The sequence below is a fragment of the Pieris napi genome, chromosome 22, assembly GCF_905475465.1.
Source record: "Pieris napi chromosome 22, ilPieNapi1.2, whole genome shotgun sequence".
In the NCBI taxonomy this organism is placed as follows: domain Eukaryota; kingdom Metazoa; phylum Arthropoda; class Insecta; order Lepidoptera; family Pieridae; genus Pieris; species Pieris napi.
This window is the reverse complement of record NC_062255.1, coordinates 3,469,768-3,495,518: the sequence shown is the minus strand read 5'-3', so window position 1 is coordinate 3,495,518 and position 25,751 is coordinate 3,469,768. Positions and strand designations below refer to the sequence as shown.

The following is a 25,751-nucleotide window of genomic DNA, read 5'->3' as shown; positions in this document are numbered from 1 at the left end:
TTCTTTTTTCTTTGTGTACTACTGAACATTTTTTTAAATTTTACTAATAAGAATAACGAAAAAAAAGGGTGCGTGTACTTATGTACGCGCGTAAGAAGTTATACTTCTTTGGCATTATTAAAAATAGTTTTTGATTGCATGCAAATAATTACAATTAAATAATCAAAGGCTGGAAAAGGAGTCATTATAGTCAATAAAGTTCAGTTTACATTTGAAAAATTAAATAAATATTTAGGTATTATTATTCTCTTACATTAAGTGTAACATAAATCCTATTATTATTCGAATGTTGTTTTTAAATTATGTCCAATGCCGTAGCATCTTCCGTAGGCAACTTCAATCTGTTAATTTTGTGTCACGGTGCGCGCGCATCTTATAATTTCACTCTCATCAATTTTTCATAACGTGCCTAAAGAAGTATAACTTCAAAAATATTTAGTTTAGCATGGCATAGTCTAGTCTAGTTTGTCAATGTTTCTATAGTAAAATTAACATGCCTTTTGCACACATACAATTAATTTTGTAATTTTATTATTTAGTGTGTAATAAAACAATGTATTTAACAGAGAAACGTACCAGTTCTCGGGTCTCCACACATCGCACATCGCATCGTAATATAAAAGAGGCACTCAGCTCTAGTGGTTCTGAGACGTCCTTGAGCCGTGTTCGAAGGGAGCAACACTCGGCCCCGCGCCTTTCTCGCTTCTGTCACGAATGCGGGAGTAAGTTCCCTGATAAAGCCAAGTTTTGTATCGAATGTGGCGTTAAACGATTGTTAGTGTGAACTGTACTTAATTGTGTTAATGTCTAGTCTTAAAGCCCTTCATACATGGTTGTAATGTGCATAGTAGATTTAAAGTTTTTAACTTTCTCGATGTATCCAATTTTCGGAAAGGATTTTATAAGTTTTGACATATGAAAACTTGTAAATTTTTTTAATTGTATACCATGAACGGACCAATGTCTTATTACCTCGACTATATTATAATGGGAATTAAATGCACACAATAGATTTTAAATTGGTTTGAAATAAAACAAATAAATATTAGATGCCAAAAATTTAAAGGCACATAGCATAGACACATAAATGTCGCATGACATATACGTATGTACTCGATGTATGTTAATTGCCACCAACACCAATGCGTCTTTTGTATGAAAACTATTCTAGAACGAAGGTCCATTTTAGTTACGGCCACAGAGCACTAATCAAGTTGTCTTCGCAATGTTTTATGATAGAAATTCAATCGTATGTATTGTCTGTACCAAGGAATGCTGCTATTGACCAAGTATAGATCCAGTTATTTAAATATTAATACAATTCACGGGCAGATTGTACCATGTATGGGGTCGTATGTGAGCTTCCCTAAAGCTCAATTATTGCTTGAACAATATTTGCAAAATGCAAATAATTTTATCAGTACGATATCTATGTATCATAGATAATATGGTACTTGAATTATTATTTATTATAGCAAGTTTATATTTTGTTGTTTTCAACCTTTTTAGTTGTTAGAGAAGTGCCTTTAAAATTATGTCCGGAAATAAATAACCCCTTTATTTATAAACTGTAGTGTCATCTATACTAAATGCGTTATAATTTTATAGATCAAGAATTTAAGTGCAATCTGCAGGGTCACTCTGTGCCTATAGAAATTTTCATTAATTGGCACTTTTTAAGTATTGGTTTAAATAATGCCATTGTGTACTTTGAATTGCTACAGGTTCTAGGAAAGTCTAAGAGTAAGACTGATTAGCGTTGGGGATTTTTATAAGTAAGGGGGTAATTTTTTAAGTAACATTACCAAATTATTTATTAACAAAAAAGTGCCTTCCCAAATTCTGGTGATTCTCTTAAACCTATCTACCTGTGATAATATTTGGAGCTACACCGAACATTTCTCTTGAATAATTGTTAAGTGCCAATTTTTGTTTTGAATGGAATTTTGTGTTTTTATTAGTTTTTGTTAATGAATGTATTTTATAATGTTTTAACTTTCCACAAATAGAGGTAGCATTTTAACAAGACTGATTTCACTTGCAAAGGTTTTGTGAAATGACCCTAACATTGTATATTGTTTTGATTAACAGACTTATCATGTAATAAATTAACGTTAGAAATTAATTGTATTTTATTTGCCTATCAGTAAATATAGTAATTGTTTATATATTGACCAGAACTTTCTATAATGTATTTGTAGGTCCAAAACTCGATTTGTGATAAAACAATAGTTCAATTGTTAAATTGTAGTATGGTGGTTCTTTGAGACTAACGTACATATCTTCATTTGAATATTTTTCGTTTTTAAAATTTCGAACACATTAATAATTCTAAAATCATTTTAATATTAATATAACAATGAAAAATTACAAATTATTTACAAGTTATTATGTTACTAGTTATAGCTAATATTTGTTACAAATTATTCAAAAACATTTTAATAGTCATGCTTTACTTTTCATATTTATCAAATTATTACAAATGGCCTCTTTTCACCACAGATTAAATACAAAATTTGACAGAAAGAGGCAAAAGAGTACAATAAAACTGATTTTGTTTTCAAAAGGGGGGAATTGTTCATGGAATTTGCTTTTTGAAGATGCTACAATCAGATAAGACCAAATAACAATTGTTTACATAAAAATAGAATAAAGACCATAGACATTTTTAAAAGCAAAATAGCTGACGGATACGATATAATATTAAGGGTCTGTTTCACAATTTACGGATAAGTTTTACATATAGTGCTTTTCATGAAAGAAGTCCCGCGGATATTTTTGGAACTAAATTTGACAGGTCGGCAATGTTGTCATTCGTCGATGTTATCAAGTTCGTTTGTTGTGGTAGATTTTTGTGAATTTTTAACTAGCTTAGTGCATTTTAAATATTGATTACAATGCCAAAAGTTGTAAAAAGTTCGGCTCGAGAAATGATATTAAAGGTGAAAGAGTTCTGTGAAGCGGAACATAAGAATCAAGGTGTTTTAATACAACTAAACAATTTTCGGAAGAGAATTGCCGCCAAAACAGGTACTTTTTAGAGATGCCATTTAATATTTTTTTGCTGTATTGATGGGACTTTTATGATATAAATTCGTTTTTGCGACAAAATTGAACAAATACATAACGTGATGAAACTAGGTAACTGAAATTAAAACATATATTACATAAGCATTATAAACTTAAAGTTATTATTATTTTTAGTTGTTCATAATTTAATTGCAGGTGTGTCAGAAATAACTATAACAAGAATTACAAACGAAGGTATAACAGCGGTGTGTACTTCGAAAAAAATTGTAACCCAACAATTATGCAATAAAACTCTGAATAAAAAATTGTATTGCTTTTCTTTACCCTATTTTCTCATCTTTTCCCTGTAAGTAGGTAGAACACCGCTAATATAAGTAAATAAAAATATACTTTTTACATAACAGAAATATTGTTTTATCGAAGTATGCAGAAAATAATATTATTTGATAAATTACATCTGCTAAATGTAAATAAAATAGGTAATTTTTTTACTCATAAATGGCAACATTACGTCATGCGATTGCAGCGCCGCGTCTGGGGGACTTCTTTCGTGAAAAGGACTATAAGTTCCAAATTAGCTATTTATTACTTATTGGTAGGATAAACACTATTGTTGCGTTTCACGGCTGTCAGATAGCCCTATTCGTCACATAAAGTCCATCATAAGTTATGAGTCCAATGAATGTCAAATAGCACAATTTATCTTCCAAATAATGTGTGTTGCATAGCTATTTGGTACTTTATCCAATTTAACAGACCCTAAAAGTACAAGGATCAAAACTGTTTAGGTAAGTTTGTTTACACTAATAGATTGTAAATAGTGCCCCTTTTTCATAACATTTTCTTATTAGTTCCCTTTATACAAGTGTTTTTTTTGTGCCGAATATTTAAACCTAGAATTAAATCTATGTCAAGTTAGAGTCTTAACATATGTTTGTATGCCTTTCTTGGAGGTATTGCACCTCTCACTCGCAACCTTCTTAGAGCCTCCCGAAGATGTTTTGGTTGCAAGGGCCCTGACTCTCCAGAGCTTTCTAATACATCCAAAGCTGAAATACAATTTTATTATTAATTAAAAATGCAAAAGTAGGGTCCAATAGAAGGTTAGGCACGCAGTAAACACCTTATTTCTTGAAAATCTTTGTTTTATAATAATGTGTCATTAAATTGTATTGTTTAGACCGCAAGGGTTTAGTACTAGACAGCATGGTTAATCACCTACTGTGACGCTAAAAGCCTCAGATTTATGTATGTGTTTCAGCAAGTAGGTGATAAGCTGTCTGTGCCTGATCCACAGTCCACACCATAAATTTAAGGATGTAAGATATACGGGTTTCCGGTATTAAGTCTATTAGTGTAGAGCTGCGGTTCAAACTTATGACTTCCGGAATGAGGCACTAGGCTAACACTGTTCACCATAAAAAATAAAGATCACAGAAATAGACGCAAAAATTAAGTACCATTGGGAACTTTAACAATAGAACTTGCTTACCTTCTTCTACAACTTCCCCAACAAATACTTTAGCAATACCAGACATAGCTATCACCACATTCTGACCCACAGATGTACCAGTTATTGTCTGCATCAACCTTTTTACAGCTGCTTTGGGAAAGGCTGCTCGTCTATACATCTCATATCTATTTAACTGCTCTTCAGTAAAATTGGACACCAACACCCTTACAAAAGAAAATATGTTTTATATTGTCATTGTTCTGTTAGAATGTAAAAGGAAAAGATAATATATAATTATAGATATCGATGTAGGAAAGCATATTTGCTGTAAGTAGACATATTGCAATTGTTCACCAGAGCCAAGAAACTTAAATAATTTTGGAAAAAAAATAATAGTGTCGAACCTATCCATGGTATTGCTACCATTTTTGAAACATATATTTATTTAACTGCCAGTCACCATTTGCAATGTAAACTTTTTATCCAAAGTTTCTATAACTACGTGTTTGGCTAGTTACAGCAAACAGTTTTTTAAATCACAAACCTTTAAAACGCTGTAACTAAGGAAGAAAAATGTACGCGCGGAAATATTATCAATTTACAGGCGGTAAATATGTATGTGTATGCAGTACATTTATGTATTTGGGTACTTTCAATTGCAATTCAAGATGTAAGATTAGTTTATAATTATGATTAGATCTAGAAATGCAGTGGGTCATTTGGTAATGTAATGTTTGGTTGAAATAAAATGTCGTAAATGGTAAAAAAAAAACTGCTGTAAGTAAACGAATGTAAAAATCACACGCCGCAGAAATGCTGTAAGTAGCGTTAAGTTTTTAAATGGGAAGAAGTAAGTATTTGTAAAGAAAAAAATGCAGTTTTTCTTTTGCTGTAAGTACAAATTGTCTATAATGACTGGATTTTGGTCTACATACAGCATTTAATCTTGCTAAAAAAAATATAAGTACGGGCGTTTTCAACGGCGTATGTAATTTTTTTTTCATCGTAGAGGCACAGGACCCAGGACATTCGATGCGGTTTTTTATTCTGATTCTAATGGCAGTAAAAAGTCACTTTAGGTATTTTGTCTACTTACAGCAAATATGCTTTCCTACGTCGATATATACACATAAAAACATAAAAATAAGTTGTAATTTAAGTAAAATGGTAATTAATAAATATTGTAACTAGATACAATATTTATTAGTTATCACAAAATAATTGAATACGTCAAAGTTTATGTCTATAGAGTTGCGTGAATTATCTATTCATTGCCAGACAGACAAAAGTTCTAAAAGATTGTTTTAAGTTGCTATGAGACTAAACAATAATAAAATAAGATCTTAATGATCACAGCAGCAAAAAAGTGATTTTAATAAAAAAGAATCTTCAGTACAATAAGTAAACACTACTTACTGCATTTTTTCTCTTTCCTCTTCCTCTAGTTCTTTTTTACTCTTTTTCTCCCTTTCTCTTTCGCTTAACATTTCATCTGTTTGATATTCATTCTCATTATTTAATTGAATATCATTTGTGTTTAATTGCTCTATACTTTCCTTCGCTTCTGAAGTACTTTGGTCAATTATACTTTCAATATTACACTCATCCATTGATTGATTATTACTAAAACTATAATCATTAATATATGATTCATATTTATCATTATCATCTACAAATGTGTCTGTTTGCGATGTAAGTAAATCAGTAGATTGTTCTCTGTAGATAGGCAAATCAACATCTTTATCTTTGAAAAGGTCATCAGAATAAGTTTCAATGTGTTGACTTTGAAGACTTGTGCTTTCTCCATAATTAGTAAGTGTGGCATCTAAAATAATTATTTTTTACAATTAAAAAATCTTTCAAACTATATTTCTTATTAACATTAAAGATAAACACCACACTACCATACACTGGGTCAATACTATTAATGTAACAAAACTAGCAATTTAAAGGAGCTGTATTATTTGCATCCTTTAATTATGGACCATAACAAGCTTTATTTTGTTAAAAACAAGCACAGAGTGGTTTAAATTACTATTATACCAGGTATTGTAGCTATGAAATACATAATGTGGGGCCTTAATTTACAATCTAAAACCTACAATGGATGCAATTACATTGTTCATTGCTACCAAGAGCCTTCTGCTTTAATTAATCACTTAGGAAGTTGCACATGTTATACTTACATTCCGGTTCATCTCTTAGCAAGTTTTCCTCTATTTCTAAAGATATGTCCTGAGTGTCTCCTTCATTTGAATCACTATGTTCCAACTCCCTGGCTAGCTCCTCTTCTATAAGTGATTAATCATTAAAGTAAATACATAGTAGCAATAGATTACGTATAAAGAATTAGATTAAAGTACATACAAGAAATATATTTAATAATGAGACTAGATCACAGTTCATTGTTAAGGGAACTTAATAGCTTTATAGACGCGGGAAATACTATGTGTGTCAACCCAACTCAAGGTTTACTTTGAAGCATAGTACAAAAGCTAGTACTTACCCCGTAGCCTTTCTGCTTCGGTAACGGAGTCGTTACTGCATATATTATCAGCCATTACGACAATTATATAACTTTCATTAATATGGATTAGTTTCTAGATTATAAATATTTAAGTGGTTCAATAACCAAAATGCAGTCCCAAACTCCCAAATTTATAATAGCGAAGTTTATTTTTAGTATTTACATTTTATTTCTTTAAGCTGCACAGTGCACAGACCTAGTCGATAACTGTCAGTTGTCAATGTTACTAAAATATGCTACTGACACAACACATTTATTTAGTTGTTAAAAGTATACAGTGATGTAAAGTTTTAGTTATACTCAAATTGTAAATACTCAAAATTCAACTTACTACTTATATTAACATGTATAAAAAAATAACAAGAAGTTTACACATGGAAGTCACTACCCAACGTTGATTATTTTGGGCATACTGGGATACAGAGAGCTTAGCTAGAGTACTATGATTACAACTTAGAAGTAGAAGAACTAGAACTTTTTAGAGGCAATGTGTGTGGATACAGCAAAGTTAATAGAGGGTTAATCCCTCATTTTTAGGGGGAAGTCACAACGATATAAACTTTTGTTAAAACTGACAATTAGCAGCTTCACTTCAAAATTCCTTTGCTGACGATAAGTGACATTGACACTTGACAGATTTAATTAGTTGCGAAAGTGAAACACCGCTGGCGGGTGCATGTTGGTCCCGAAAATATTCTAGAATAAAATAATATATAATTGTACTCTGGGTGCGAGCAGAGAGTTCCATCATGAGTACATTATTGAAAGCAGCTTTATCTCGTAGCCCAGCATCACTGGTTTGTATTCCAAATTATATTAGGAAGAAAACTGTTTTGTTATGTAACCGCAAAAAATAAAAAGAAATGCTATGAATGGGTGGCGTTCAAAAGCTCTATCGATACTATTACAAATTATGGTGCAACTTTCTTATTCAAGTTTCACGCTCACTAATAAATATTTATAAATCTCAACTTCCAACCAATGGAATAATGCGTTATATTTTTTTAATATAACCATGTACGTACATTATGCTTATCCCATTATAGTATGTTTTATTGCGATTATTATTATTTTTGATATTCGCATTGATTAATACTAAAATTAAATTATATTTACAGGCTACGCATTTGTACCGAAATCTCCATTTATCTGTTGGCGGAGCGTCACCCCTGAAGGAGGCTTCAGCAAATTCCAATGTCGCACAGTCGTACACAGTAATTGACCACAAACACGATGCACTCGTTATTGGTGCGGGAGGCGCGGGACTGCGTGCGGCTTTTGGTCTTGTCCAAGAAGGGTTCAAGACTGCTGTGGTCACGAAACTTTTTCCCACAAGGTCACATACAGTTGCTGCACAGGGTGGCATAAATGCTGCACTTGGTAAATATTACCTAATCATAATTTTGATGCTTAGATCTAGACTTAAACACTTGTGCAATATATATAAAATACTTATTGTTTACAGGTAACATGGAAGAAGACAATTGGCTCTGGCATATGTATGACACGGTTAAGGGTTCTGATTGGCTTGGAGACCAGGTAAACCATGACATTATAAAATTTTGAAATAGTGTCATTAATTTGCTATTGTTACACTGTATAAACTTAAGATATGTACATATGATTAATGTCATATTAAGGCCTGTATTCACTTTTATTAATGATTAGTGATTAGGGGAAAACAAGTGTGGACAGCGACTGATTAATCAGCTGCATAGTAAAATGATTAGAAGCATCTTCTATTTTTTGTGAGTGAGTGACGTAGTGTGCGCCTTCCCTTCCCCCTCACTCACATCGTGCTTGCCAAACTATATGACAACTGAATTTACTTTATAGAGCCACTAAACAATAATTGGACACTACTTGCAATACACACCTGCACTAATTAATGTCAATAACTTGCACTCGCAATAATCAAAGTGAATACAGACCTTTAAGTGAAGCAATAATCTATAATGATATTAATTAATACTCATTCCTAAATGAGGTAATTTTTTTAGGGTTTTTCAATATGGCAGTTGTTTATTGGCATCTTAATAGTAGTATAACATAAAATAATCCATTCTTTGATTTACAGGATGCCATCCACTACATGACTAAAGAAGCACCTCACGCAGTTATTGAATTAGACAATTATGGTATGCCTTTTTCTCGAACACCAGAAGGCAGGATCTACCAGAGAGCCTTTGGTGGGCAATCCTTGAAATTTGGAAAGGGTGGTCAAGCACACAGGTGCTGTGCTGTCGCAGACAGGTAATACAATATATCTGAAAACGTTTTCATCTATCTATTGTAATATTACAGTATCGAATTTGGAATTGTTGAAATATACATCTTATCTTCTATGTCCTAAAGATTAATATTTCTTAATGTAATATTTCCATATGGTTTGGTCACTAGAATTTTGCAATTTATTGCCATTGATAACTGTATTGCAATGATAATACTTTAAACTTTTTATCTTGCACACTTCTGTAGTCATTTGCAGTGATAAGCAATTGAATAATGAGATTTTTAAGTTATATCATATCTGGCGAGATTATGTGCTTGTTTTTGTGTATATAATAACACTTTAAACATAATAGGCATTACAAAATGTGAATGGATAGTTCCATAGACAAAACATTGTTGCTATGGTAATAAAAACGGTGTTATCTTTAGCCTTATTTTAGATGTATTACTATGATGTATAATGTATTACTTATAAGTAATACATTTCTGTGTCTTCATAATACTCAAACACCTTATTACTTTACAAAATTTTTTGTGCAAGAAGTTCTAAAAACTAAACCAGTACTTACCCATTAAAATATCAATTTTTTTATTGCAGAACTGGACACTCTCTCTTACACACATTGTATGGCCAATCTCTCCGCTATGACTGCGAATACTTTATTGAATATTTTGCATTGGACCTTCTCATGGAAGACGGAGTTTGCAAAGGCTGCATTGCATTGAACCTCGAAGATGGAACACTTCACAGGTACCTAATTTCTTTCATTCCATACAATATATATTTCATAAAATGATACATTTACTTAGAAGCACTTAGAATTACTTTACTATATTTTTTACAGTCCTGTTCATAAAGGATGCTCTGATTATTATCATATCAGAACTTAGTATCACCTGCATATCTTTGTGTCAAAACGTAATACAACATTAATAAAACAGACCAAAGACAACCTCGAACTACAGCCATGAAACACACATTTCTGAAGGCACCTAATAGGAACAGATTTTATTGGAAAATTTAATTGTAGTTTTTAGTATTTTTCTTTACTTATTATTTATGTTTTATATTTAAACCTTCTCTGGACTTCCACAAATAATTCAAGACCAAAATTAGCCAAATCGGTCCACCTGTTCTCGGGTTTTAGCGAGACTAACGAACAGCAATTCATTTTTCTATCTAATATATAAAATTCTCGTGTCGCGGTGTTTGTGGTTAAACTCCTCCGAAACGGCTCGACCGATTCTCATGACATTTTGTGTGCATATTGTGTATGTCTGAGAATCGGACAACATCTATTTTTCATCCCCCTTAATATTAAGGGTAGTCCACCCCTAATTTTTTATTTTTATTTTTTAGATAAATTTGTATTGTATTATTTTTTTATGATACAGCATTAAAAAATACATACAACCCCTAATTTTCATCCCTCTACGATCAACCCCTATTTTTATTATAAATGATATACATGGCAAAACGACGTTTTGCCGGATCAGCTAGTATATATCTATCTTCTTCTATCTACTATATATATATAATGAAAATGGTCTTCGTTTGAGGCTCAATCACGCCTAAACCACTGATCGTATCGACATGAAACTACCACCATTCGATGCGAAATTTTTCCTAGATGGTTTATGGCTATTTATTTATTCCAACGTTCCTTCATTTTTTTATTGCTGTTTTACTTTTATGAAAATTTATCCATACGGACTTCACCGCGGAAACATTCGGGGAGGCTTCCTAGAACCTCTAAACGTCAATCTGTTAAAAACTCGATTTTCGAAATATTTCAATTTTCTTAGCGGGAAGTTAAAAAGAAGAATAATAAAAATATGAAAAAAAATAAAATAATGAAACATAAAATTTATTTTAATTCGTCCAGCAAAGCGGGCGCGAAACGGCTAGTTTTATATAGATTATTACTTGCAGGTTCCAAGCGAAGAACACAATTTTAGCTACAGGCGGTACTGGGCGGTCCTACTTCAGTTGCACATCAGCTCACACCTGTACCGGAGATGGAACAGCTATGGCTGCTCGAGCAGGATTACAGAATGAGGATATGGAGTTTGTGCAGTTTCATCCAACCGGTAAGTCACTTAGCACTAAGGGTAAGATTCTAAGACCTACCTCGGTGGTCAATGTTTTAACGGATTTGATTTGAGTCCAGACTGTTTTTTACCATAACTAAAGCTGATTTTAATGTAGAGTATACATTCAAATAAAAATAAATAAATCAGTGGCGCTACAACCTTTTTAGGTCTGGGCCTCACATTTCTGTATCTGTTTTATGATCATGTAATCTAATAGGCAAGTTGGTGGGACGTTTTTGGGTCTAAGGCAAGCCGGTTTCCTCATGATGTTTTCACCGTTCGAGCGAATGTTAAATGCGCACATATAAAGAAAGTCCATTGGTACTTAGCCGGGGATCGAACCTACGACCTGAAGCCACTAGGCCAACACTGCTAGTGCAAGAGTAACATTCAGAGTAGAGAATTATCACTCTCGTATGAGCGAGCGAGATCCTCGCGTGACATCTTTTAAATAATTTCTGAAAATCATACAACTATAAAAAGTCGGCAAAAACATATTTTTTTTATTTGTGATCCCTACCAATATTACCAGAATATAGGCCAACTATACAATAAAATATTTTGGTTCTGTATTATATAACACTTGTTGTAAAAGCGCAATTCGAAAGAAACAATCGTAATAATTATTATAAACAATTAAGTAACAGCAATAGCGATGTTGCTATTATTTGTGTAATAATAATGAGACATTATGTAATATTTGCGTAATTAAAAATGTTTTTTTTGTAACCAAAAACCACTAAGTTGGTGCCTGAAAATAGATTAAATACCATAAGCGTAAGAACCCAAACCGAAATTACCACCTATGTAAACGCATTAAAAATAATAAAATGTCGCTACATCTCTTCAAGTGAAGGCTGAATTTTAATTCTTGATAAGACTTTGTCTCCTCGTTTTAATGTGAACGTTATGTTGTAACACATAAAGTTCAATTTTGATTAGCATTTAAATGACGACAATAATATCGCTAGCAAGATTTTCATTTTCTGGTTGTGACGCAAATAAATTTGTGTTTTGTTTTTAAACCTAAAAATAGTTAAAGTAAAATTGTAATTCAATATATAATAAGGTTAAGGTTAAAGGGAAAAAGTAACTATTAGTTTTTTTTAATATACTAAAGTCGCATATCCAAGAAAGTGAGAAGTAACGGCTTGTTGATAGTATCAAAAGCTGATAAAATAAACTTTCCTTCGTATAGGTCATAACTTTCACATCAATAAATTTTCCACTCTAATAAATATACACAAATTAATGACGTACAATGTTTTAATCAATTGGCTTCTTTCCACTGATAATGAATAGTTTCTATTAAAAACTTAAGTATGTACTGTTTTTGGTCTGATAATGAACAGAATTGTGCAATATTTTTGAAGTTATACTTCTTTAGGCGCGTTATGAAAAATTTATGAGAGTGAAATTTTACGATGCGCGCGCACCTGTGACACAAAATTGGGAGTGTGATTATAGCGTGCGCGAACTAGATAGGAATAAGACAATCTACAAGTAAAAATAAATAGAATATGCGTGAAGTTCGTATGCCAAGAATTTTGAATGACCATAATGACATTTGTCATTAATTTTTAAACAAATAAGGAGTTTTAATTATTTTTTCAAAGAAATTTATTAATTTTATATTGTGCAATACTGCCAAAGCTATACATGCATACATCTTAGTGTTTGGTAGAGATGTTCTAAATATATAATAATATATACTTTTAACTAAATAGAATTTATGTTACACTTAATGTAAGAGAATAATAATAAATAATTATTTATTTAATTTTTCAAATGTAAACTGAACTTAATTGACTATAATGACTCCTTTTTCAGTCTTTGATTATTTAATTGTAATTAATTATTTGTATGCAATCAAAAACTATTTTTAATAATGCCAAAGAAGTATAACTTCTTAAGCGCGTACATAAGTACACGCACCCTTTTTTAATTATTGCTGCATTTTATTTTAAATTATTGATATTTTAAGAAGCTTTTCCATAATCGGAAACTAGAAGGCTAGTCCCTACCCATTTATCAAAGCTTACTTAAATTAATAAAACCGTGCTAGATAATATAAAAATGTTGTCAATCTTAAAAATATTATTAAAATTGTTTAAGATTTTTTGACGTGACAACGTCTTATAATTCGATGGAGTCGGCTGCACGCACGAAAAAACATGACTCATGCGGCGTTACCTCGCTCTGAGGCGTTCCATTAAAGGCTTGAAGTGAGCGAGCTCGGAACGAGCGACAAAGAGGCACAATCGTACAAAAAATTACATAATTGTTCTTCATCAATTCAATTGTGATTTCCATTTACCTCCTTCTCTATTTCCATACAAAATATCTATCAAACAAATAAAATTAAAATTTTCTTTTGAATCATTCCATCAGTATTTTCTTATGATGTTGTCACGTTCAACTATCGTCAGTAAACCGACTTTACAGACAACCGATTTTTTAGTTCCTGTTGTGCAGTTGTGCAGTTCTTCAAATATGTATGAATGGAAAACACATTAAACTCGTTTGTAGGAATCTACGGTGCCGGTTGTCTGATGACGGAAGGTTGTCGTGGAGAAGGTGGTTTCCTCGTTAACGCTAAAGGTGAACGATTCATGGAGAGATACGCGCCCGTCGCTAAGGATTTGGCCAGTCGAGATGTCGTCTCGAGAGCTATGACTGTTGAAATCATGGAAGGTAATTATAACTACCCGCATTTTATCCTTCAAATAATTAAAAATTCTTCAAGTTTCTATACAACTATCGTTACTTTAGAGTTCAGACATTATTAACTAATCGAAATTAAATTCAGATTATCGTGTAATAATTAAAATAATTAATTAAACGCAGTTAGACAAAATAGATTGGGCTGCCCTCTTATTGAACGCGTCATTGCGATCCCAGCCTTGCGATTCTCTAACCCACTTTTCGAACCCTCACAGCGGTTTTCGCAGAGGCAGTAAACAATAAACTACAAGCTCGCTCCTTATCAGAATGCAAATCGTAAAATGACTGCTTCAAGACTGATTTGAGCGCGACTGCCGCTGCGAAAACCGCTGTGAGGGTTCGAAAAGTGAGTTACAGAATCACAAGGCAGTATTTGCAAAATTGCCAAAACATGTGTCAATATTTTATAAAACTTTATTTGATAGTCAATGACCATTTATGTATGGATTACATTGAAATACGAAAAATGACCTTTTATTTTAAAGTTTTTTTATTTGAGTTTCATAATGGAAGTCAGTGGCTTAGAATTACGCTTCTATTGTGAGAAGAGCGTGTAAAAACAATTTATACACATTGTTTGGCTTTTTCTCAATTCCTTGAATGTTTTAAAAACTATACTTTAGGCATTTCCCGCTATCTTTGTTTTTCAAAATCATTTGACGACTCATTGGTCTAATGGTTAGTACCCCTGACTGCGAATCCATGGGTCCCGGGTTCGATCCCCGGCTGAGACAAACATCAATGTGATGAGCATTTGGTGTTGTCCTTAGGTTTTGGGTGTTTAAATATGTATTGATATGTTTATCTTTCTATAATATGTATGTATATCCGTTGCCTAGTACCAATAACACAAGCTTCACCAGCTTAGCATGGGACTAGGTCAATTGGTGTGAAATGTCCAATCATATTATTATATCCAAACATATATTTTTACCCTTTAGATATTTTCAAAATACATATTACTTTTTAAAATGTTTTGATACAGTGAAAAATTATCTAACTTAAATCATGTCTGATTTGTATTTGTCCAGGTCGTGGTTGTGGACCAGAAAAAGACCATGTGCACTTACAACTTCACCATTTACCCCCGGATCAGCTGAAGCAAAGGCTGCCTGGTATTTCTGAAACCGCTATGATCTTCGCTGGAGTCGATGTGACCAAGGAACCCATTCCTGTGCTGCCGACCGTACATTACAATATGGGAGGAACACCCACCAATTTCCGGGGAGAGGTATGTTTAATTTTTTGATTGGATGTTAGGTTAGTAAAACGTTTGAAATAAAAAAAAATCATTTAACAACAATTCCTTTTAATTTGTAAGATTTGGGAACCCTTTTAAGTAAAGAAATACCTGTATCAGGGTTCCCAGCTCTTCCAAAACAAACGTAATAATAAATTCTATAAAAATATATAATTTAATTACATCTTTTTTAATTAATTTTGTTTTTGCAATATTTAAATATTTTATTTTCTAATTCGCTTTAAAATTTATTGATGTGAAACAGGGCGCGATTGTTGATGTGAAAATTTGATATAAATTTTTATATTTGGAATTTTTGTATTTAATTAAAATATTTTTTTGATTTTCTAGAAAACAATTAATATTTAGTTCTTGTAGGCATATTAATAATAATAATATTATTAAGCCTCATTAATTGCTTGATACAATATTCATCCATCTTTAGAAACACTTAAAAATTTTATTCTAAAATGCTAAAAATTAATTTATGCATATTACTTGTCCAAAATAATTTCAATTCAGTGTCACGTGACGGCTCACAGTTTTTTTTAAATAATTATTCCATTAATCAGCTTGAGTATTCTTCTATGGACTGTGAGAGCTAGAATATAAATTCAATCTGTTATTGTATTTTACATCTAGAATATAAAGCTTCTATACCTTTCAAACTAACTTAACTTATGAATTATAAAGGAGACATCAGTTTGCCTTTATGAACGATAAACTATTATCAGCAAAGGAAATTGATAATATTATATCACTATGTCACGAAACGGAAATTGCCCACTTTCTTTTTTCGTTATATCAGCTGCAATAATTATTATTCATATTGACCTTGAAGATATTGTTTCGACATACTCTATGTACTACGGTTGTATTGTTTCTAAATTTTCCCAGCGTTCGTATGTACTAGCGGGTCACGGCTGGATGTTTTTAATATTTAGAAAGAAATGTAGCCCGTGTTACTCAGCGTTGATGTAGCTATTAGGTATCTTTATATATATATTTCTACGGTACGTGTGTATGTCACTGAACTCCTCTTAAATGGATGAACCGATTTGAATGACTTTTATTGTATGCGTTTGGGTTGCAGTCGGTACTTTCATACTTTGTATAATCCTAATCGCTTGAAATATCATGCAGGTCAAAGTCCTAGAGTTTTTGACTTTGTTTCAAGCATACAAGAAATTTGAATAGAAGAATTTTCTGTTTTTAATATTAGTATAACGTAGTACATAATTGTCTCTGCGTTTATTCAGTCGTAGCCTTTACTACTAAAGACTGCTAATAATAATCGCTTAAATATAACTGAGAAGTCAGTCAGTGTCTTTATGGCGTGGGAGACCATATAAACCAAAAGTTTTGATAACAATTATAGTTTACTATTCTTATTATTATGACATTATGATAATTAATATGACAATTGAATGCGTATTTTTATATAGCTCATTGTGCGGATTTTTATAATTATTCGATCGGAATCACTTTGCAAATTATAATAATAATATTTATTCTTTTAGGCTTCTGAAAATAGTTCTCAGATTATGTATTTCGTTAGATAATTGTCGGGTCATAACGCTATATAAAGTCCCAGTCCTCTAGAAGGCAATACGTATATTGCAGATACCGTTTCGAGATTCACAATTTTTTGTGTGTTTATATTTACTATTATGAGCAGTGTTGGCCTAGTGGCTTCAGCGTGCGACTCACATCCCTGAGGTCGTAGATCCGAACCCGACTTTGTACCAATGGACTTTCTGTCTATGTGCGCATTTAACATTCGCTCGAACGGTGAAGGAAAACATCGTGAGGAAACCGACATGTCTTAGACCCAAAAAGTCGGCGGCGTGTGTCAGGCACAGGAGGCTAATCACCTACTTGCCTTTTTGACAAATGATCATGAAACAATTATAGAAATCTGATGCCCAGACCTAAAAAGGTTGTAGTGCCACTGTTTTTTTTTAGCATATCCTAGTTTTTATTTTTTATTAATAATTTGTCTACAGGTAATAACCCACCACAACGGCCAAGATCGCGTTGTTCCTGGTCTCCTAGCGGCTGGTGAGGCGTCATGTGCTTCCGTACATGGTGCCAACAGGCTTGGAGCTAACTCTTTGTTAGATATCGTTGTATTCGGCCGCGCGTGCGCAATTACCGTATCTGAAACAAGCCGACCGGGAGATGCGCAGGCATCGCTCAAGGATGTGAGTATAGATAATAGAATAATTTTTCCATTATGGTCCGAACTTATTGGGGTCTGGAGGTTTGTTACGTTTTTATGTCGACAAAAAATCATTATAGTTCAGCAATAATGTGGATACTTTAAAAAAATAAAGTACATATATTTTACATATAGGTATATATATAAATATAAATATAGGTGTATATATATATTATATTTATATATTTTCTCACAAAAACTTAAACTTAGGACATAGGCAAGTGACAGTTATATTTTTACTTCTATTAATGGAAAAAGCTAGTCTGTGTGAGACTGCAGATTATATAAACTATATTAGTTCGAAGTTTAGTAATATTATACAGCCTCTCTAGATGGAAAGGTCAACACTCAAAAGGACTTTTTGATATGCGTTTTTTGCTCTGTACTTTATTTATAATGTTAGGCAAATTAAAAAATTGAACCACAAGTTCCTGAGGTTAGCACGTTCAACCATACAAACAAGCTTTTTAACTTTTCTTCGAGGTCCTTATTCTATAATTTACCCCTTTAATTAAAGTAATCTTTCGTCTCTTTTTGTTAAAGGAGTTGAAAAGAGATCGATATGTTTAAATGTTTAGTCACAATCGATTCATGACTATCTAAAATAAAATGGTTGTATTCGTAATTACTTTTAAAATATTCACAGACAACAGGCCAGGAAAGTATCACGAACTTGGACCAGATCAGATATGCGAACGGTACTATTCCAACAGCTGCGCTGCGTCTGCGCATGCAGAAGAACATGCAAACGAATGCCGCTGTATTCAGACAGAAGGACACGCTCGAAGAAGGTAAGATTTTTTTTTATTAAAGTAAGTCAACAGCTTTTAAAATATTCGAGGAAATCGTTGCTTATTTATACGATATACTTATTTTACTTATACTATAGAGTCTAGACCTTAGAAATGGAACATCGGTCGAATTTATTTGAAAAAAATAATCTGCTTGTTAATTAAGTATCTATGGTATCTTAACATCAGATGTTCTAAAAAAAATGTACATAAAATTCGCCATAGTAATAAAATTATTAATGCTTAAACATTTACTTAGATTGCATATCTTAACGCATATTCACTCAAGTTGTTTTGATCTAAATAATTCTAAAATTGTATCTTCCAACATCCAACCATTCTCTATGTTGGCAAAAGATCGTTGGCACGTAACTTTAACAATATTATACTTGCCAAAATCATTATTGGTATTCCCGTTATGAGGTAATAGGTAATTTGTGGTAATTTTAAATCACATATTATATACTGGTTGTCAAATATTTATACCTGCGTTTACATGCTTATTTCTTTTTGTGTTAATAAACTAGTGAACTTAATATTTGTTTCGTATTTATTGTATTACTTTAATAAATGTATCATTTGACATTCGTTGACTGTTAGGCGGTACAAAGTTCGATTGGTCAAAAAAATTATAATTATCAAAATTACAGGCCAACGTCAAATCCACGAGATCTACAAACAAATAGGTGATGTCAAAGTATCAGATCGATCTCTGATATGGAACAGTGATCTGGTGGAAACCCTGGAACTACAGAACCTGCTGATCAACTCGGTTCAGATCGTGGAAGGTGCCTTGGCGAGGGAGGAATCGAGGGGTGCCCATGCGAGGGAAGATTTTAAGACGAGAAGGGATGAATATGATTACTCCAAGCCATTGGACGGACAGGTATTAATATTATAATAATTAAGATAGATAAACGTGTGCGTTTTAACGCTATGGGAGCGTTCAAGTATTACGTAACGAATTTCGGGGAAGGTCCTTTTGTAAAACGTTACGATGCGGGGCGGGGGTTGAATTACGCGTTATTGTTAATATTATTTTCGATCTTCCAGTACTTTACACCACATAATGGTAACTTTTAGGTATAAAGAGTTACTGGGTGGACACGAAACGTTTTACTATTGGGTACAGAAAAACGTTACGGCGCGTTAATGTTAGTTTCATCTCAGATTAAACACTTGTGTCAGAAAGAGATGTAAGAATTTAAAACAGTGCGGTCTGATATTTTTCTGAATGGGGAAACATTACGAAAATTCTATTGTAAAAACAGAAATATTAGTTGATATTTCATAAATTTGTAGACATAATTAAGTGCGTGCGCTGTTAAACATTTTAAAATGTTAATAATAACAAAACAAATTAAATTAAGTTATGATTTCCTTAAAGTAATTCATTTATTGTAGGAGTAAATAAAGTAATAAAAGACTGCGCTAAACGCGCCCAAATAGAAGCCGCGCGTCAGTGTTTGAGCGGCTCAAATTATATAATGGTTTTAAACTTTCTTTACAATTAAATCTGATATGAATAGTTCCATTTTTTTTTTTTGCTACAAGAGGCTCACCTGATCTTAAGTGATACCGCCGCCCATGGACATTCGCATTGCCAGAAGGCTCGCAAGTACGTTGCCGAAAGTTCCATTTCTATGTTTTAAAAATGTAAATAATAATAGTTGATTCGCTTTTGTATGGAACCAAATTTGGTTTGGTTGTTTTTACAAACAATCATTATCTGAATAAATGATTGATTACAAGTATTTTTAAAACAAAATTACAAATAATGTCGCCTGACGTCACTCTGTGATATCGACTATTATTTAACGTAATTTCATAATCGTGTTTACTTCCACTATGCCATTACACACATATATGTATTATATGAAGTATAAAAGTACTCATAGAAAAGAATTAAGAAAGCAATCATGACGTAAAAACCCGCAAGTTCGGCTCTCTACTTCGCGGGAAAACAATGTCTATGGTGAGAGAACGTTGACGCATTTACCGCGGCTAATAAATAAACTACCCGGTTAGTTATTAAATAGTACAACGTAAAATACAACAAATATTTTCATATGCATAATATATCCTGGCAAGATTGTTGCTATGACATTACTACAAATCATAGTGATGTTTTTATTATGTAAAATAAAAATAATAATTAATAACACGCCTCTACTACAAATTACGATGTGTATATTACAAGTACTATATACTTTAAAACTGAAGACTAATAATACTTAATATAATACACACTCAATAAATACGCACAACGGACCAACCTCGAGTCTAATTGCGGAGAAAGGAGTCTTTCAACCCTAACCACACTCAATAAAATACAAATTCCCTAAGGAACTTTCTCCCAAACTGAGTAGTGACTGACGGAATAGGCTTCCGGAAACTAGTGTCTGTGAAATCGCAACCGCAATTACGTACGCATCAGTTTATTAAGGTTATCGACATAATAATATATGCGATCATACATATATTACAGATTTCTTTAATTCCAGTTTAGAATAATTACTTTGTTTTCATTGATCTTATCCCAGACGTGCCCCCAGCAAATAACTAAAGACGTCAAAGTTTCGAAAATATACGTATTAGAATGACCGATGGGTTAAGCGATAAAGTTTGTTTTAAATCAATATAGCCATAGGCCGTACGAAGGAACGCGTTTTATTTTTAAATGGTTGTAAAACTCAAAATATGACAACGTTTTTATGTTAAAAAATGGCTACCCAAAATAAAATTAAGAAAGAATCGTGGGATTAATTGCTGATGCAGTGCTATATTTCTTAACTTTTCTTTCTTTAAATTTAGTTTTTCTTAACTTTTCTTGGGATATATATATTTTTGCCTTTTCCTCATTTTCTTTTTATACATTATTTTTATAGCTTTTTGTACTTTTCTAACCACCACGATTGAAGTTTATATTTAGTTTAGTTTGGTTCGTTTCGAGAATTAATATGAATTGCATAACAGCGTTATAAAAAAAGTTTTTGAAAAATAATCCCCTTAAAAATCCCGTGGACATCTTGTTTCCCTCTAAATATCTTGTTCCGAGCCGGCAACCATGACCCGTTAACATTGAACCTAATATTTAAACCTTCCTCATATAGATAGACGCAGCAGAGTGCTTGTTTTTACAAAATATAAAATTTAAATAACATTCTCAAGCTCTACAACTTTTCTCTCAATGATATATCTCTAATTATATATAGCGTTTGTAAGAAAGGTTTTCGTTCAACCCTTTTATTTTAGTCTGCAAATCTGACCACTAGAATGTTATTTAATTTTTGGAATTAATATATGCGACATGAAATAACGTGGCCTTGATAAAATAACTGTCGGAATCGGTTGACTAGATCCAGAGATTACAAACTTCACCTCTTTATAATATTACTCGTCGCTGTAGAATGATAACCTTGTATGTCCAGAGAATCAAACATTACAGGAAAAAAAAGTTTCATTTCGTCAATGTTCGATGAAATATTATTGTTTTTTGGCCATAGTTTTAGATGGTAAAAAGAACTCGTTTATTAATAACTTAAAAAAGTCCTTACTTCATGATTATACCAGTTAAATGACATTAGAGTCTAAGACTTAAAAATAAATGTTTTTTTGACTTATATACTTAGAATGATAATTCTACAGTGACGGTAAAAATAAAATATCTTTATTATGGAACATAAGATACATGTATCACTTATTCCACGTCATTAAATTTGAATTTGTAGGCATCCCTACTCATCGGCAAAGAAGACAGAGGGTGTAGGCCGAGATAAAAAGCCGGCGTAAAAAACTCTCGGTACTCTTTTAAAATAACAAATCATCAATATCAAATCAATCATAATATGCATATGTTAATGTTACAACTTTGTTGTTAACAGACTAAGCTACCCTTCGAGAAGCATTGGAGAAAGCACACAATAGTGGAGACCAACCCATCAACAGGCGAGACCCACCTCTCGTACAGACCTGTCATCGACAAAACCCTGGACCAGCAGGAATGCAAGACCGTACCACCTGTCATCAGGACCTACTAGATGAATTGGTGAGTTTATTTTACCCAATCTTAAACGATGCTTGATATGTAGCACGGGTTAATTCCATAAACGCAAAACGCGTGGTTTTGTATGGTTTATGTATAATAGCTGTATAAATTTATTTTTTCCAATCTTATATTATATCATATCAATATCAAATCGAACAAATAGTAGGTGATAAATTATGTTTTCCTTTATGATAAAGTTAATGATTATTAACGTATGTTAATTAATATATAATGCATTTTGTGATTATATTACATACAATTGTGAACCAACTAAAGTATTTCCGAACCAATTCGAATTAGGGTCCTTAAAGTATTTAAAAGGCCGGCTACCCACACGCGAGCCGTTTGGCAATGTGAGTGTGGCGCGGGCATGGGCGACGGTATCATTTAACATCAAATGAGCCAGCCCGTTTGCCGTTGTTTTATGTAAAAAAATATCCAATACCGAATGTATTGGATATTTTTTAACACTTCGAAATAACAAATATATATAAACCTCTTTTAAATTACGTTTTTTTTTGAAATTGAACTAAAGAAAAATTTAACTTTTTACAGAAATATTAGAAAAATGTATTCTTACTTTTTAAATTGTTTACCTTTACTCTACGGAATAGATAAATCAGGATGACATAATTATGTATGTATAGTCCTTTTCATGAAAGAAGTCCCCCAGACGCGGCGCTGCAATCGCATAACGTAATGTTGCCATTTATGAGTAAAAAATTTACCTATTTTATTTACATTTAGCAGATGTAATTTATCAAATAATATTATTTTCTGCATACTTCGATGAAACAACATTTCTGTTATGTAAAAAGTATATTTTTATTTACTTATATTAGCGGTGTTCTACCTACTTATAGGGAAAAGATGAAAAAATAGGGTAAAGAAAAGCAATACAATTTTTTATCCAGTTTTATTGCATAATTGTTGGGTTACAATTATTTTCGAAGTACACGCCGCTATTATACCTTCGTTTGTAATTCTTGTTACAGTTTTCTCTGACACACCTGCAATTAAATTATGAACAATTAAAAATAATAGTAACTTTAAGTTTATAATGCTTATATAATATGTAATAAGTATATGTTTTAATTTCACTTACCTAGTTTCATCACGTTATGTATTTATTCAATTTGGTCGCAAGAATGAATTTATATCATAAAAGTCCCATCAATACAGCAAAAAATTATTAAATGGCAACTCTAAAAAGTACCCGTTATGGCGCCAACTCTCTTCCGAACATTGTTTAGTGGTATTAAAACACCTTGATTCTTATGTTCCGCTTCACAGAACTCTTTCACCTTTAATATCATTTCTCGAGCCGAACTTTTTACAACTTTTGGCATTGTAATCAATCTTTAAAATGCACTAAGCTAGTTAAAAATTAACAAAAATCTACCACAACAAACGAACTTGATAACATCGACGAATGACAACATTGCCGACCTGTCAATTTTAGTTCCAAAAATCACCGCGGGACTTCTTTCATGAAAAGCACTATATAATTAATATTATTAATTTTCTTCCAAATCTATTTTTGTAATCTGTGGAAAGTTTTCTCGAGTTATGGTGATTAATTAAAACTAATTAGAAGCTCGGATACTATTCGCTATCTATTTTATTTTCAGATAACAATGTGTGCTGACTGAACTAGCAGTATTGGACTCGTCACCCGAACTTCGTAGATATTTATAATAATTTATTTCATTTTAGAATAAGCTTTGCAATCATGTTAATGTGCTTTAAAAATGTAATTTACAGCATTTATTTGGTTTTCAGCAGCACAGTACTTAAATGAAATCCTATTTAGACCATTTTTAGTCTACCTCAAGTTATTGGTTGTATTTTGTATCGAACTGTCAATATCAATCTTATATAGCACAATATTAAATCATGTTCTGTGCAGTATTCAATGAAATTGTAATTTTACGAAAACGTTAGATTTAAGGAAAAATAAATGTTATGCGTAAGAATTTTGTTTTTTTTTTTTTTTTACCTTTACTAATTTTTGGGGGAAGCCTGAGAGAGATGGGATCTATGTACCTATGTAGTGTGGACTCAATGTAATAACATTGGAACAAATATGTTCCGTTGATTAACTAAGCCAGACTAGCTCCTTCCATAGAATGCTACGAAGTCTCCTGGGCACTAAGAGAGATGTCAATTGTCAAGTATATATGAAATAGAAAAATAGTGTCACAAAATCTTTGATAATTATAATCCAACATAATAGCAAGTGAGCGATGAGCCTTTTGTGTACGATGTGTCATCGTCTTACATGTGTAAGGTTCATAGCCGTGACAAAGCAATTCCCGTATCTCAAAAGCGTAATGGAATTTGACAATTGGAGGTCATTGCATCGTATGAGCAAGTCAATTGCGTACAGAGAAAGAAAAAAATGTGCGGCCTGGCAACATTGGTATAGTGCAATATTTTTTTTTACATTTTATACTATATTTAAATTTCTGGAATTAAATATTTTCTATATAAAACGATCCTTATATTAAGACAAGTTTTCTCTGCATCTCTGAAGGGCTGGTTCCGGATCTCCTGACCACTATTCAAAAATAATATCACCAAACGGAAAAAGAAGGAGCGCTTTCTGCTAAATACTAGTAATAAAGTTGCTACTAATATTGAAATATCCACAAACTCAAACTCAAGAATCCGGTATTATGAGTGTGATATATTTGATATCGAGGTAATTATCAGAAAACATTAAATCAGGGACCCGCAGAGGTCACAATGTTTTGAAGAACTTTTTTATCGGTTATTATCGAATATGTGAAAATAAGAAGTGTTACTTAGTGCTAAATGCCACCGGGTCTGAGTGGTCAACGTAAGTGGGTCGTACTACCTAGAGTTAGCAGTCAGTGATGCCAATTATTGCCAACTTGGGTGTTTGCCTCCCATGTTTAGGAGGAATCAAGGGGGAATAATGTGCAATAAGTGTCACTTACATTTAAGAACCCAAAACTAAGTGAATTTAGTTTTTTGTTAGTCTAGCGTTGCAACCCCACTACCCCTAATTTTATGTTAGTTATAAGCTCAAGTTTTAAACGATTATAGCCATAAAGTTTCATTTAACATATATTTGAACATACAACCCTACAACCGACCTGTCACCGAACGTAACTCATGGCTATAACTAATACTTCAAGATCAAAATAATAACGGTTAGAAAAGTAAAAAAGCTGTAAAAATAATGTACGAAAACAAAATGAGGAAGAAGAAAAAAAATATATCCCCAGAAAAGTTAAGAAAAACTAAATTAAAAGCAATTTTACCGTGAATATTATTAGGTCATTAAATGTGTAAAATGCACCCGCCGATAACAGATGTTTTATAATACTTTCATGTAGGTATGTTTAATACAAAGAAATAACCT

General features: G+C 32.3%; 3 protein-coding genes across 6 annotated transcripts in view; 2 read left to right on the top strand and 1 right to left on the bottom strand.

Moving 5' to 3' along the window:
* The window catches only part of LOC125060691 (putative uncharacterized protein DDB_G0277255), a 50,831-nt gene extending 48,706 nt beyond the window's left edge, over positions 1–2,125 (top strand). For all 4 annotated transcript variants that reach the window (XM_047665693.1, XM_047665694.1, XM_047665691.1 and 1 more), the window contains exon 9: positions 567–2,125. In XM_047665693.1, the coding sequence (XP_047521649.1) occupies positions 567–784 (218 nt within the window). In that variant the 3' untranslated portion in view covers positions 785–2,125. The remainder of the gene's footprint in view (positions 1–566) is intronic.
* Positions 2,126–3,748: 1,623 nt separating this feature from the next.
* LOC125060689 (transcription initiation factor TFIID subunit 11) lies at positions 3,749–7,161 on the bottom strand. The gene is made up of 5 exons (XM_047665688.1): positions 6,990–7,161; positions 6,670–6,774; positions 5,900–6,308; positions 4,523–4,707; positions 3,749–4,079 (listed from the first exon to the last, which is right to left on the bottom strand). The coding sequence occupies exons 1-5, from the start codon at positions 7,042–7,044 to the stop codon at positions 3,946–3,948; spliced, it is 888 nt and encodes a 295-aa protein (XP_047521644.1). The 5' UTR covers positions 7,045–7,161; the 3' UTR covers positions 3,749–3,945.
* A 483-nt stretch (positions 7,162–7,644) lies between these two features.
* LOC125060688 (succinate dehydrogenase [ubiquinone] flavoprotein subunit, mitochondrial) lies at positions 7,645–24,336 on the top strand. Its single transcript, XM_047665687.1, has 13 exons — positions 7,645–7,807; positions 8,129–8,390; positions 8,476–8,549; positions 9,088–9,263; positions 9,841–9,993; positions 11,176–11,333; positions 13,866–14,030; positions 15,092–15,291; positions 17,307–17,504; positions 18,168–18,312; positions 18,963–19,198; positions 22,197–22,360; positions 23,992–24,336. The coding sequence occupies exons 1-12, from the start codon at positions 7,760–7,762 to the stop codon at positions 22,350–22,352; spliced, it is 1,971 nt and encodes a 656-aa protein (XP_047521643.1). The 5' UTR covers positions 7,645–7,759; the 3' UTR covers positions 22,353–22,360; positions 23,992–24,336.
* Positions 24,337–25,751: the final 1,415 nt, after the last annotated feature.

Coding starts and splice junctions, on each gene's coding strand:
- LOC125060689 (XM_047665688.1), bottom strand. CDS start 7,044: ATGGCTGATAATATATGCAGTAACGACTCCGTTACCGAAGCAGAAAGG. Junction 4,708..5,899: donor GAGGAAAGAGAAAAAATGCA/GTAAGTAGTGTT, acceptor TTCTTTTGTAAG/GGTGTTGGTGTCCAATTTTA. Junction 4,080..4,522: donor TGGGGAAGTTGTAGAAGAAG/GTAAGCAAGTTC, acceptor ATTGTATTTCAG/CTTTGGATGTATTAGAAAGC.
- LOC125060688 (XM_047665687.1), top strand. CDS start 7,760: ATGAGTACATTATTGAAAGCAGCTTTATCTCGTAGCCCAGCATCACTG. Junction 17,505..18,167: donor CGCAGGCATCGCTCAAGGAT/GTGAGTATAGAT, acceptor AAATATTCACAG/ACAACAGGCCAGGAAAGTAT. Junction 19,199..22,196: donor CCAAGCCATTGGACGGACAG/GTATTAATATTA, acceptor TGTTGTTAACAG/ACTAAGCTACCCTTCGAGAA.